This window comes from Branchiostoma floridae, chromosome 5 (assembly GCF_000003815.2).
Source record: "Branchiostoma floridae strain S238N-H82 chromosome 5, Bfl_VNyyK, whole genome shotgun sequence".
In the NCBI taxonomy this organism is placed as follows: Eukaryota; Metazoa; Chordata; class Leptocardii; order Amphioxiformes; family Branchiostomatidae; genus Branchiostoma; species Branchiostoma floridae.
This window is the reverse complement of record NC_049983.1, coordinates 15,070,173-15,084,767: the sequence shown is the minus strand read 5'-3', so window position 1 is coordinate 15,084,767 and position 14,595 is coordinate 15,070,173. Positions and strand designations below refer to the sequence as shown.

Sequence of the window (14,595 nt, the reverse complement as noted above, 5' to 3'; positions counted from 1 at the left end):
AATTGGGGAAACCTGTTCCTCTGATTTTTTTTAAGGTCTGTTTTTTTCGGATTGGTCCAAGAAGAAAAAAATGTTTTGCACCGTATGATGTACTGGTTCCTACACCTAACTGTTGGTATACCATACTATGTGTGTTTAGTCCTATGTTAAACCTTCCTGGCCACTTTGATTTCATACTGAAGGCAACTTTTTTTTTGGCCAAACTTTTTTTTATTCGCTCGCTCGCTCGCATCAGTTTTGGAGTTCCCAGAGGATGTCATCCATATAATCAAATCAACATGGCCTTAACTACAATTAATAGTTGCCTCTTCAAACTTCAGGCATCAGTTGCATAACATTATGTACAGCGTTGTTAGCATGATTCAAAATTGCACATACATGTATGCATTGTATTGATTCAGTATATCATAGATTTTTACACAGTAAATACAATCTAGTCCTGTTCCATACAGAGAAGTCATGGCTTAGTGTTACTTTATCAAAACTTGACCACTTTCCAACAATAGGTCTACTGTCATTCATCTGCCTCGACATTTTTATGAATAGGCAGAATGCAAATATATAGTCAGCATAGTATATAGTCAAACTGACTCAAAGTCACATCACATTTTGAATTAAGTTTTAAGCAGTGTGATATTTTGAAAAGTACCAATAGCCTGTACATGGAATCCATATAGTTATCTAGAATACAAATGTTTGGTAGATTTCTGATATAGTTACATCTAGTAGTTGTACAGTTAAGGGCAAAAATGTATTGTTAATTGGAAATAAAAATTGCACACATTAAGACCAAATAATATCCTGATTACGCAAGTTTTCCACAAATTGCTGCAAAGGACCCATGTCGATCATTCACAACTTATTGCCAATGTTAATGCTGATAAAATGCAGCAGGGACTAAACCCTTCAACGCAGTTTGAAAGTTCTCAGCAGATCTTTTAGTCTTATCATGCTCTTGCTAAGACATCAGTATAGCATTCTTCAAAGTCTTGAACAGATTGTTCTCCCTCAGGAACAGGGCTGGTGGGTGGTAATGCCTCACTCAGCCGGGACACAAGGTCATCAAAGGTCGGTCGGAGGTCAGGCTCTACCTGCCAGCACTGCTGCATCATGGTATAGCTGTTTGTGGGAAGAAATAACAGAAACTTAGATAGGTGAAACCAAAAGTTCATTGAAGTTCATTTTATATAAGATCTGGTAATGAGACTGCCACAGACCAGTAATCAGCAATCTTTTGTTTAGTAGTGACAGCATCCACAATCAAATTGGTTCCTACTACAATCAAATTGGTTACTGGTGACTTCTCAATAGTGAATTAGTTAACAATGAACTCACCAAGCACTAATATTTCAAACAATTAAGCTTACAATGATTCAACTCACTGTCACACTGTGAGATCTTGAAGACTATCTAGCAGTATAACGTTAGATGTACAAAAATGTAACCTTGCATGGCATTGCTTAAGAAATGTAACATTACAGTTTAGTGCAGTTTGTTGATATTACTTCCACCTGCTTGGAGCCCCATGGAAAGAGTGGGTTTTCAAGGCTATATTCCCCCACTACAGTACTTACATGTGATCTGGGCAGTACTTTGGCTGCCTCAGCCTGCTGCCCCGCTGTAGGTACACGGCCAGGTCAAAGTTGTCCACATCTGGGTATGGGTTCACTCCTCTCATGGCTAGCTCCCACATCAACACTCCAAAGGACCACTGGAAAGACCAATCAAAATGTTTCTATGGAGCCTATGATTGAAGTAGATAATCATTTAGATACAACAATGATGAATGTTCTGCCCATACGTATCTACCGAAATAGCAGTGGATACTATGGGAAGAATACCCTAGAGAAAATCTGATATGCACACATACAAGAAACGCCTTTTCTAGCACACTAGGATATGTCATCTAGATGAACAAGATTCTACATACTAGTACTAACCACATCACTCTTGGTCGTGTAGGTACCATCTAACAAACTCTCCAGTGCCATCCACTTGACAGGCAGTCTGGCCTTCTTATCCCCACAGGTATAGTAGTCCTTCTCATACAGGTCTCGGGACAATCCAAAATCTGCCACCTTCACCACCAAGTCTTCACTAACCCTGGAGGGAAAAGGTGGGAGAAACTTAGTGAAAAACTTTGGGTAATCATCCAATTAGCAGAATGATCCATTGATCAAGCAATCATTTCAGCCAAAATCAGAGGAAGAAATGACAATTCCATTCCATAAATGAACTGGTCTTCGCTGGTGTTCAGTACCAGGAACAGTTCCTTCAAGGCATGTGAATCGTCTTCAGTACCAGGGATAGGTCTTTGTAAGTGTGTGGAATGTGTTCAGTACCAAGGACAGTTTCCTTAAGGCATTTAGATGGTGTTTAGCACCAAGGACAGGTCTTTGTTAGGATGAGGAAGGTTTTCAGCACCAGGAACAGGTCTTTGTTAGGATGAGGAAGGCTTTCAGCACCAGGGACAGGTCTTTGTTAGGGTGAGGAAGGTTTTCAGCACCAAGGACAGGTCTTTGTTAGGATGAGGAAGGTTTTCAGCACCAAGAACAGGTCTTTGTTAGGATGAGGAAGGCTTTCAGCACCAGGGACAGGTCTTTGATAGTGTGAGGAAGGTTTTCAGCACCAAGGACAGGTCTTTGATAGTGTGAGGAAGGTTTTCAGCACCAGGGACAGGTCTTTGATAGGGTGAGGAAGGTTTTCAGCACCAGGGACAGGTCTTTGATAGGGTGAGGAAGGTTTTCAGCACCAAGAACAGGTCTTTGATAGTGTGAGGAAGGTTTTCAGCACCAGGGACAGGCCTTTGTTAGGATGAGGAAGGTTTTCAGCACCAGGGACAGGTCTTTGATAGGGTGAGGAAGGTTTTCAGCACCAAGAACAGGTCTTTGATAGCGTGAGGAAGGTTTTCAGCACCAGGGGCAGGTTTTTGTTAGGATGAGGAAGGTTTTCAGCACCAGGGACAGGTCTTTGTTAGTATAAGGAAGGTTTTCAGTACCAGGGACAGGTCTTTGATAGTGTGAGGAAGGTTTTCAACAGGTTTTTGCCAGTGTAAGGGTCACATGCGTCTATCGAACAGTCTGTGACATAAGTAAACCAGCTGTCCAAACAAACGATAACATGAAGTTAAGCATAACTACATAAAATCATATAGAACAGCCTGCTCACATGCAGTTCCTGGCAGCCAGGTCTCTGTGAACAAACTTCAGACTGGATAGATACGCCATTCCCTTGCACACTTGCAGTGCAAATCCTAGGATGTCTTGTACAGTCAGCAACTGGAATCACAGTTAACCATCGGAGCATGTAAGATCAAACAGTAACAGGAGTTCATACACTGTAAGAAAATTGACAAAAACTGACCTGCCAAATACCACACAGTCTACTCCTCCACATTCACAAGATATATTCTACTGACAGTACTTTACATACATATGATAAATAACATAACATTATAGTACAATGCTAAACTTTCTTCCAACGCTAAGGTATACACGGATCAAATTTTCATCGACCACTATCACCTTCTAAAAGACCATTGATCCTGAAGAAGGCACCAGTGGTCGATGAAAATTTGACCCGTGTATACCTGTGATGGAAGAAATTTGAGTATTGTACTATGATTACTACCAACACAGATAAGCTTCCATGAAAACATCACATTATGTATATTTCTAGTCCTGTAGTACAACTTGAGATTCTGAAGTCCAGAGTTGTACCAGGTTCCATACCTGTTGAGGGTTCCTGATGAAGCTGTGTAGGTCCCCTAGCTTCATGTAGGGCAGGACGACCAGCGGAGCGCCCGTAGTGGGCAGACTGACCCCCACCAGGTGCAGGACATGCTCGTGGTTAAAGTCCTTCATCATGATGCCTTCCCGCAGGAAGTTCTCTATGTCATTCATGTCACAGTTGTCTCCTGGAAGGAAAAGACATTGTTGACATTTTGATTATACTTTATAGTATTAACAGCAAATAAACTAAAATGGTAGTTGATAAAATTAACCACACAATATATCATAAAAAGGACAGCACAGAAACTACAAAGCTGTAAAGGAAGCTTTTTTTTACTTAACCGAATCTTTAAGAAAATTAAGAAAGACAGTGTGAGATGATCAGTGTATATTTGTTTTTACAGTAAAGTTTGTCACTTATGGCAAAAAAATATATGGGAATTGATAAGATTCAAGCAAACATTGTTAACCACATAGTGCACCTACTGTTGAGAGTCTTGATAGCAACTCTGACAGGCTCCTTCTCTACTGGATGTTGGTATGTTCCATAGAAAACACTTCCAAAGAAACCTGCATTGTAAGACAAACATTAGTAGGCATAGTATCAATAGTAACACTGTTTTTTGACATGAACACTTAGTAACTCATTCTTTGTCATGCATACTGACCAGCATGATTTTATTGGCTGTTCGAAACCCTCTGCATTTAAGGTCAGATGCTGATCCACTTGTCTAAGTATGCGATGTGAGTCTGCCAGTTTTTTGTGCTTATCAAAGGGTGAACAGCTGCAGTACCTTTGCCAATGATGTTATGTAGGTGGAGCTTCTGTCTGGGGATCAGAGTCTCCTCCACAGATGCAGCCAGGTCAGGGTCATCACACCTCAGTCTGCCCAGGGTGTTGTTTTCATACTCAGATGGGAGGGACTCATAATCTGGGATGGGAATGAGGGACAGAGATGAGAGCTGAAATGTAGCTCACATTGTAAATGCATCTAAGTTATATTTTCTGGCTCAACAGGTTTATTGATTTTAGTTGCTACAGGTACAGGTAGTGAAACAACAGCTGCAATGTATACAAAATTAAATTTGTCAATGTGTCAAATAACTGGGCATAAATTCTAGACAAACAGTCTGTGATTCTAAAGTTTGTATTTTACAGGGAGAAATAAAGGTGACTGATCTTATTTGTTTAAAATGGACAAATAAGAGGGAGAAGGAGAATCAGAATTCTATTCTGTGAAGGTAACATATAAACCTCATTAAGACAAAGGAAATCAAAAGAGGCACACTTACTGTTGTCCCTGGACAGCTGCCTGGCCACACTGATGGGATCAGGCTGTGGTGCAGGACTGCTCATGTCCACCATGGCTATCTGTTCATCAGGGACATGCCACAAGCCGTTCCTATTGGTCCTCCTGATGATGGGGTTGCCATGGCGTCGCTTCCAGGCAACCAATAGAGCCACAAGGACCAGGATTGACAAAACAATGGCAGCACAGACATAGATGATGATGGCATCAGGGACCTTCTTGCTATGAGCAAACTGTAGTTTTAACTCACCAACAGTAAATTGAAGGTTTCCAACATTGACCTATAAATCAAATCAAAGTACAATACATTTAAGAAAGTTATTGACATCTCAAATAAGAGATTGTTTTCTGTAATTGTGCAAATTGTCACATATTGTAATATAACATATGGCAACATGTTTGAAATGAACTAAATCAAATTCAATGTCAAGGCAGTATTTGATCATTACATTACCATCACTGGTGCATCTGTATAGTTGCTAAACTTCTGGTCTTCTGGCAAAAGGCAGTGTAGTTCCTGAAACACAAGACATAAAACGTTAAAATGTGAAACAGAAAGGCAATTGCTGTGCAGGCTTTGTGATATAAGAACAACATGCAAATGTTGAACTTCTCAAAGCTTTGTGGATAAAGTTTCTAAACTAAGAGTAAGACAAAAGCATATCACCCAACCTGTGAGTTCAGCAATGTGACTCTGCAACTATGTTGTCCTACAAGCACTGTGAAGTCTCTGATACCATGTGCACTGTCAAGGTGGTCACCCTTCAAAAAGAGAAAGGAGGATCAAAACTTAAAAATATGTTTGTCTGTTTTATTACCTTCCAGACCAACTTTGAATCTAATGGCAGTTCATACCTGTTATCTAATTGTAATGACAATACTTTTTCCATGCATTCCGTGAAGCTTTAACAAAGTTACTGTAAATGGAAACAGTTGCAACATTCATCTACATGACGTACATCAAATTTCTTCCAATGTTTTCATCATACATGAATGTTAATCTACTTGAGAGGCTCACTTGCAGTCACAGATACATACCCTGAGCATCAATGTTCTCCCAGTCTTGGGATATGCCTTACTAAGGTCGAAACTGAAGAACACAGGGTCAGGGTAATAGGTAAAATATCTCAGGTCTGGAGATGGCTCATCCAGCACTCCATCTAACACCAGAGAGAGCTGTACTGTGATTGGCTGTGGAGCTGGGAGTGGGTGGAGCCTGCTGGAGATATTGGGTGATTGACAGATCATCTGAGTTGACCTGGCTGACTCTGCATGGATGCAAGTCTGGGAGGAAAACATTATGGATTTTGAAAGATATTCTTGGTAATTGAAATCATCATATATGGATTTTACATACTAAGTTTATAATATCATGTAGTTTCTAGTACTGTGCTTCTGCTGTTTTAACGTTTTACCTGAACTTCGTGATAGTCTGAATATGTTATTGGATAAAGTATTTTCCATGTCTTATTCCTTGCCTACCTGAAGGAATGAGACCACTTCATTCCCCTGTAGAAAACTGAAGTTCATCCTGGGTTGAGCCACACTATGTAAATTCACGCCTGTCACATTGAGTTCAGTACCTCCACTGGAAAGAAAACATTTCATGTTCAAAACCTTTTGAATAGAAAGAAATGCCCTGTCAACCTGAATGATTTTGGTTTATGAAAACGTACACATGAGGAAATGAGCCCAAGTTAATGAATGGATGGTGGTTTCAAACTGCAATATCATGAAAATGTATTGGGAAAAAATATGCAATTTCAAATCCTGTCCATCAACTTGCTAAACCTAGATACCCTGTTTTTAAAAACAAGCATTATATATAAACAATATTCTGTTGAAAACAAAACATCTGAATCATAAGAGGGATTTCATGTTGACAGTTGCTTAGTAAAATATCTACTAGTGTATCACCTGTAAGAGCTTCTCTTTGGGATGATATCAGTGACTGCAGGGTTTTCTGTGTATGTGAACAAGTCATCTGTGTATCGTGTGGCTCCGTCCCAAGTCAGCGAGACAGGTCCAGATGTCGGTGTGGATGATGGGGCAGTCATACATGCCAGTGTGTCATCTGAAATACTGGAAACAAGAAGATCATTAGTTAGTAACATTCAAGAAGTTCAAAATTGCCTCAACAAAAATTCAAAGCTTCAAAACAACTACTGAGTATCTGTCATGTGAGAAGCATTGGCTGTATGTTATCTGCCATACACTAAAACAGTGTTTCATTTAATCAACTCTGGAGATTTTTAGATTGCTTATCTTAATGTGTGAATTCTATATACAATGCTCCAGTTCTTAACTGTTCTTACCTCTGTATCCTGCACACCTGTCCCGCCACAGAGACCTGAGGACCCCTGCTGGTATCCAGGTGTTGTCCTGTGATTATAAGGACTGTCCCACCTGCCTTGGGTCCCAGGGTTGGGCTGATGCTTGTCACTTGGGGATCCTGTAGTCATTATGAGAACAGCAATGAAATATTTAGTTCAAACAGAGTGCTAGGTGGCTAGGTGGCCCTTCGGTTCTGAAAACTCAAAGGTTAATGTTGATGTAAGCAGTAGACCTGTCCTTGGTGCTGAATGACAACTGAGTCTGATTCTGAACAGCTTGCTGGAAGTACAAAATGTACAATACACAATATACATTAGTTCTAACATTGATGTGAATAGCAGACCTGTCCTTGGTGCTGAATGACACATTTCTCAGTCTGACATAGTTGTGAGTCTGTCAGATTCTGAGCACCTTGTTGTAAGTACAATATACAATGTACATTAGTTCAAAGGAGGTCTGGAATGTGTGGAAAGCATTACTAAGACTCACCACATAGCTGAAGGGTTGCCTGGAGTAACCTGTGCCACTGATGGTGTAGCCCAGAGCAGCAGACTCCTCATGGACCTCCACTGTCACATGGTCCTGTGCTACCTCACTAGGGGCTGTGGTGCACACAAGTCTACATGAACACAGACAACAACAGGGATTAGGTTTGCTAGTCATGATCCTACTGCATTGCACTATCCAGTATGAAAAAGTACATGTATAAGCTTTGTATAGCATACACTTCAAGTTTGATCTGCTTTCACCTTTCAGCTATGCCAACACATTAAGAAATACATTTCTGAAAACTTTAACATTGTTTGCCTCCTCGTTGAAATGTCACACCATTTACTTGTGAATTTTCACTGGGGATAGAAAGGGATAAAAAGCAACTTGAACCTTACAACTCCAAACTGATAAAAACTGCAGCTTTCTTGATCACATGTGTGCTATGTTACTAATCAGCTACTTCATGTACATAAAAAAATGTTTTCTGGTATCAATTTAGTTCAAAAGAAAGAAAAAATTGTCATTGCCTTGCACTTACTTGTTGAAGTCACTTGCATGCTCCACTAGTGCGCACTCCTGTCCCCAGATCCTGACAATGTGCGTGTCAGCCATGGCCATGTCACCAAGGTTGTCTCCCAGAATTGTTATATTTGTACCACCATCTATTGGCCCGGATGTGGGACTAAACTGAAAACATAATACATGTATGTAAGATCATTGTAAATTAATTAAAATGTCATATATAACTTACATGCACAGAGATGTGGGTTTGTATCTCAAAAGTTTTAAAATGTAGATGTACCTCAGTTCTTCTGTGGTATTGTTACCAACAACATACAAACAAGCCTCTTACTTTGAAAACAAGGCATGAAAGGGTCCTTCTACAGTAGCAAGGTTAATTGAAATACTAACTCTTCAGCCCCCTGTGACTAGGGATATTATATATGAAGAGGCGTCCTAAAGACAATTACACCTGCATTCTCCGACAACCTCTAACCCTAACCCTGATCCAAACTCTTACATAGAGTTCTCATAACATAAAGGTGTAACTGTCTTAACATAAAGGTGTCATAACATAGGGCGTTGGCAAAACATGACTGCTTACTTCATAGATGACTGGAGGACAGGTATCTCTGGACCACTGGATGTCCCTCATGCAGTCCTGCCTTGTACTGCAGGCTCCCTGTGTCTTGCACCAGCCACACTCCAGGGCTGGGTCCTCCACAGTGATGCAGGTCCCACAATCCTGGTACAGGCTGCAGCTCTTCATGGGTATTTTCATCACCTGGGTTCATACAGAGTACAACAAGACTGGTTATAACAATATAAGGAGTATAATAGTGTAGTATAATGTAGGAGCTAAAAGTTTAAGGGATGTTAATGACTTTACTTATTTGATATCCAAAAGCTATATATTGAGTAAATTCCAGAGAAGTATCAATCATAAAATCACCAATTTGAAAGTATTTTCAGAGGACAAAAGTTGACAAATATCATTTGCAATGTCACCATGTCAGAGAAAACATGGCTCATCTGCTACCCTCACTTTGAATTACAAGCTTTGAACACAAAGACTGGGGATATACAGCATTGTCAGACATAAATGTGACATATCCCAGTGCTTTGTACCCCCTATCTCATCACTACAACTGTTTGGCAAAGCCCCAAAACTAACACATCAAAGACATCCCCCGAGGACTGTGGATTATATCATGAGGCAGATAAGCACCAGTTGTTCCTGTTGCATTAATCAGAAAGAAAGTTTTCCCACAAGGAAACTGGCTACATGAACAGTCTAGACTGACAATAGGGAAGGGAAATGTTCCAGTGTAGGAAGCAAAATTTTGCATTTCGCATCTTCAGTAAACATGCATCTATTTTTGGTATTCAAGAGGCACACACTGCACACCTTCTTATCACAACAACACTCAGACTAAGAATTAAGGTTATTTAGTGTCTATGATGATCACGAAACAAAATTCAAATTCATGTACACCTTTTTAGAATCACCCACCTTTCACTTGAGGCCACTGAACAACTAAAGATTGCTCAACAAATTTAAGAGATAACTTTTTAAAGTTGTGTTTGTTTTGTTGTCCTTTAAATTATGCTTTTACACCATATTGAACCATATCCTAATTATGAAATCAAGGCTTAAACAAATCTAACTTTGGTCACTGATTGCAATTGCAGTCTGGTAGAAATAAAAAGAGGGTCAATCACAGATGATATGGCTCCAAACAGGAACACCCACCTGTTCCCCTGCCATGACATACAGGTGCTCCTCGGAGGGGTCCATCTCCATGTCCCTGTTGATGGGATGTCCATGTCCAACATCCAGGCTGATGAGGGGTTTGTTATCCATATGATCATCCAGCATAATCTGGCAATGCAGATAAAAGTTTGAATTATGATATCATGATTAGACTTTTAAGCACCGGTACCTTAATTACGATGTTGCAATTGGTCATTCAATTCAGTTATGTTGCTCAAACACCTTCAACCCTCTAATCACAATCAGTTTCAATGATGGACATAGAAATTTACAAGTACTTCAAAATAAATATAGCATGCAATCTACTCTAAACATTGAATTTTTTTTGTCGTTCAATATTAGTGGCTCTTACGGTGACCTGTTCAACACAAACTTAAGACCACCACAAAAAATCTTGGTCTGTTTTCTGCCTGTCTATCTCATTGTTTCAAGCGTGAACTTAAAACAACTGAGAAGACTGAATACTTTCCCTACCCCCAAATCTACCGTACCTTATGAATGAATCCATCTGCAGTACCAAGCATGGCCACTGTGTGTCCCTGTTGCACAGTGACAGCCAGGCTAGTGACCAGCTTGTCAGAGAAGCTGTCTTCATCCAGGACACTGTAGTCATACAGCTCTCCATCCTCCGAGATTTCAATTGGACCAATCACACCAGACCCACAGAAATCTTCATCTATTTCTGTAGTCTAAACAAAAAATACTAATTATAGTAGAATTTGTCTACATGTAATGACCAAGTCTTTTTTTCTAGTATTAAACCACAGTCATTCCTGACCTGACAGTTATTAAATACTGTCAGCCAGGTGACCTTCCTCCAAGTTCCTGCAATGAGCCACTCTTGCCTTTCACCAAGGCTTTCCTGGTGACAGACATGAGACAGCAAGTGTGCAAGTTCAGCATGATTAAGCAGATATGTTAAGTGGCCACTTTTCTCTCTATACAGGTACAATGTATGTCAGACAACAGACATTTGGTTTCCTGTTGAAAACTGAGATGTGTACTAAGATGGAAATGGAACTGCAATTTCTCTTTAAAACCCAAGAACTATACAGGTGAAAGAAAGTTGCTGACTGCTTTCAATGTGTGACTCATAGGATCAAGAGCAGATGTTTTCTGTCTTTCAAAGTGAGTCATAGTTGGATACCTTAGACTTATCAGAGTAACACTCTACTAAAGAATTTTATCTGTAGGGAGACCATGTTTCACAGATCCCCAATCTTTCCAAAACATAAATTTCAAACTAAATCTGAGCTGCAGGTCTAAATGCTTTTAAGTCCTGTTTGCTATGAAAACATGGTCAACTGACACCTTGTGAGAAATCATAGGTTTGCTGTAAGCAACTCAAACCACTTACTGTCTCCTGGCAGACTCTGTTGTGGCCTGGCTGGTACAGAAATGCCAGACCTGGCTGTCCCTCGCCTCCGTAACAGGACTGGATTCCATCCTGAAAATGTGCACGAACATCTGACATAGGGAAGGTGCACAGGACTGAGCCGTTTTTAGGGACTGGGCTGTCCTCAGATTCACTCTCTGCAAAGACAGCAAATAGAACCTCATCTGTTGTGGTCATACCAGGGTAGACCCAAGTCAGGTTGCCTCCAGGCTTGTGCAAGGCAGCAGCCTGTATGATGCCATAGGCTTTTTCATTGTGACCATAACAGGTGATGGGGAGTTCAGTGTAGGAGAAATAGGCTCTGTCATTCTGGCAAACACGGACAAGTCTGGAGTGATAGGACTGTGAGTCAACGGATGTCTTCTGAACTGTGAGGAAGTAACTGAAGCCATCGTGACTGAAACCATCCACATATTTGATTCGGTAATCTGCGGCATAGTTGCTGTTCACAGAGACATACGAACGCTGATGCTGAGTTTGAAGAGCGAAGTTGAACTTGTATTCTGTGGTGTGACTGAGTGTTCTTGTTGAAACTGCAGGGATGGAGAACTCAGCTGGCTTGTCAGGTTCATATTCTGACCCTACATACAGACTTTGAGAACCATCATGCCCAGGTGCGAAGAAGGCGACAGCTGATTCACCTGAGGCTACATATGTGGCCCTGTCGTCATCATTGAGAACATATTGTCCCGATGCAATGTTGTCCAGAGGATGGACCGAACAGGCGCCCTGCAGTACTGATCCACATGCTAGGAGGACTCCGAGCGACTCGTCAACAAGTAGAACCTTGTTTTCGTTGTCTGACAGGACCTTTCCTTCCCTGCAATGCTGAGCGAATGGTCCGCATCTCGGACTGTCCCAAACCGGCCCAGACTTGTAGGTTTTCTGCAGCTCAAGGTCAGCAGACAGCTGGTACAAGATATTGGTAGCTCCCAGGTAGACCCTTCCTGAGTTCTTGTCCACTGATAAGTGCTGAAGCCCCTGTCCTACCTCCCCTGGTCGGAAGTTTGGAAATTCCTTGGAATGCTGGCTGTTCCCTCCCGCAAACAGCAGACACAGGGTCAAACTGAAGTTCACAAAGCACATGATAAAACCTGGTGGTGCCATTCTTGCACAGCTGCTGTTGAGACTAACAATCAGACCAACTTTACAGGAACATACACGGTAACATCAAGCTGGCCCTGCAAACTCAGCCTAACTGACCGAGAAGGGGAAGTAAAAAGTTGCTGACAAGACTTTCTGAAGTTTGGAAGACTTCCCGGTTGGGGCACCACCAGTCAACACTTCCGGTCCGCCTGCCAAAATTAAAGTATGACAGCAGCCCCGCATGTGAGTCATCAGAGCGCTCACAAACACAGACAGGTCTAACCACATGTTAGAGTATAACTTTCGAGATAAAGCAGACTTGGAGAAGCCAGAAGGATTGAGGAAGTGAGATCCCTGGAAAAGTGGGCGGTTCTAACGTAATCCTGCTTCAGGGATTAATTAATACAACCTGTGCACTGCAGGAGTAGGGCACAACCGGAACTCACTTAATAAGCGTGTCACGAAGGGTGTCACGAAACCATCTGTACGTATGAGGATTAAAATAGAAGAAAACGTCAACATCGCCCTACCTGCAGCTATTGACCTTCGCTGACCTCGATCTGGTTCAACTTGACCTCGATTGACCAACGATTTGGAACATCGCACTTCTGATTCTTATCAGTCAAAAAGTGAAAGTAAAGGTCTCCCCAGAGAAATGCACTGCGCAAAATTGAAAACGTTCAGCACAGGAGTTTTGAACGTTAAGTTACATGTATTTTATTCTTTAGAATATCTCATCAACATCAGACGAAAGTACAGCTTTAAATTACGATTTTTTGCCCAAAGCGTCATCGATTTAACAATATCAATAAACTTTAATGTCATATATCTACTGTATTTGCTTTTTTCATAGATCTGTAAATGCCTAAAAATATAAAAACGAGAGGAATTATGTGAACAAGTTTTACTTGAGCCAGAGGACAAAAAATCTCCCATTGCCAAATCAAATATGTAGCTTTTACATGTGTCAGTTACATACATCCTCATCAACAATTGCTCATTTGTTCTTCCTACTGGAATCATCTGCGTATTCTTATTACAGGTTTGCGATAGCAAAACCTGTTCTGTTTTTCGTTGCATTCATGGGCGCCGCCATTTTGTTTTGAGGTGTATGACGGGAAGGGTGGCGCCATTTGGATTTGATGGATTAGTGTGTTGTATGAAGTGATGTGATAAGATGACTAGGAAATGTGATCTTGTGCTCTTGTCGGAAACGGCAGGACGGCAAGAGCCACAAGCATGAAGGGTTAGTGTGTTGTATGAAGGAATTGGATGGGATCTTTAGGAAATGTTGTTAGTGTGTTGTATGTAGGGATTGGATGGGATGGTTAGGAAATGTGATCTTGTGCTCTTGTCGGAAACGGCAGGACGGCAAGGGCCACAAGTATGAAGGGTTGGTGTGTTGTATGAAGGAATTGGATGGGATGGTTAGGAAATGTGATCTTGTGCTCTTGTCGGAAACGGCAGGACGGCAAGAGCCACAAGCATAAAGGGTTGGTGTGTTGTATGAAGGAATTGGATGGGATGGTTAGGAAATGTGATCTTGTGCTCTTGTCGGAAACGGCAGGACGGCAAGAGCCACAAGCATGAAAGGTTAGTGTGTTGTATGAAGGGATTAGATGGGATGGTTAGGAAATAATATGACCTTGTGCTCTTGTCGGAAACGGCAGGACGTCAAGAGCCACAAGCATGATGGGTTGGTGTGTTGTATGAAAGGATTGGATGAGATGGTTAGGGAATATGATCTTGTGCTCTTGTCGGAAACGGCAGGACGGCAAGAGCCACAAGTATGAAGGGTTAGTATGTTGTAAAGTTAGGAAAATTACGACAACATCTCCAACTTGGACATGTAACAAATATATACAGGTTCCTTTAGTTGCCGACTGGAATTTGAAGATCAGCACATGAAGGATAAAGAAATGACGCAGAGACAAGAATTTCCGTACGCTAGGCACGGAATACGTTTAACAT

At 41.2% G+C, this 14,595-nt stretch overlaps 1 protein-coding gene across 1 annotated transcript; it reads right to left on the bottom strand.

Annotated features, from left to right (window-relative positions):
• Nucleotides 1–218: 218 nt before the first annotated feature.
• Nucleotides 219–13,658, bottom strand: LOC118415187 (hepatocyte growth factor receptor-like). The gene is made up of 20 exons (XM_035819569.1): nucleotides 11,500–13,658; nucleotides 10,634–10,831; nucleotides 10,122–10,250; nucleotides 8,973–9,152; nucleotides 8,406–8,554; nucleotides 7,865–7,994; nucleotides 7,357–7,493; nucleotides 6,959–7,123; nucleotides 6,524–6,629; nucleotides 6,080–6,325; nucleotides 5,714–5,803; nucleotides 5,496–5,558; nucleotides 5,025–5,322; nucleotides 4,526–4,663; nucleotides 4,218–4,301; nucleotides 3,732–3,916; nucleotides 3,169–3,278; nucleotides 1,941–2,103; nucleotides 1,575–1,711; nucleotides 219–1,119 (listed from the first exon to the last, which is right to left on the bottom strand). The coding sequence occupies exons 1-20, from the start codon at nucleotides 12,643–12,645 to the stop codon at nucleotides 948–950; spliced, it is 4,026 nt and encodes a 1,341-aa protein (XP_035675462.1). The 5' UTR covers nucleotides 12,646–13,658; the 3' UTR covers nucleotides 219–947.
• Nucleotides 13,659–14,595: the final 937 nt, after the last annotated feature.

Excerpts from the sequence above, each read along its gene's own strand:
- LOC118415187 (XM_035819569.1), bottom strand. The coding sequence starts at position 12,645 with ATGGCACCACCAGGTTTTATCATGTGCTTTGTGAACTTCAGTTTGACC. Across the intron at positions 6,326-6,523 it reads AAGTGGTCTCATTCCTTCAG|ACTTGCATCCATGCAGAGTC; the intron begins GTAGGCAAGGAA and ends TTTTCCTCCCAG. Across the intron at positions 5,804-6,079 it reads GGAGAACATTGATGCTCAGG|GGTGACCACCTTGACAGTGC; the intron begins GTATGTATCTGT and ends CTCTTTTTGAAG.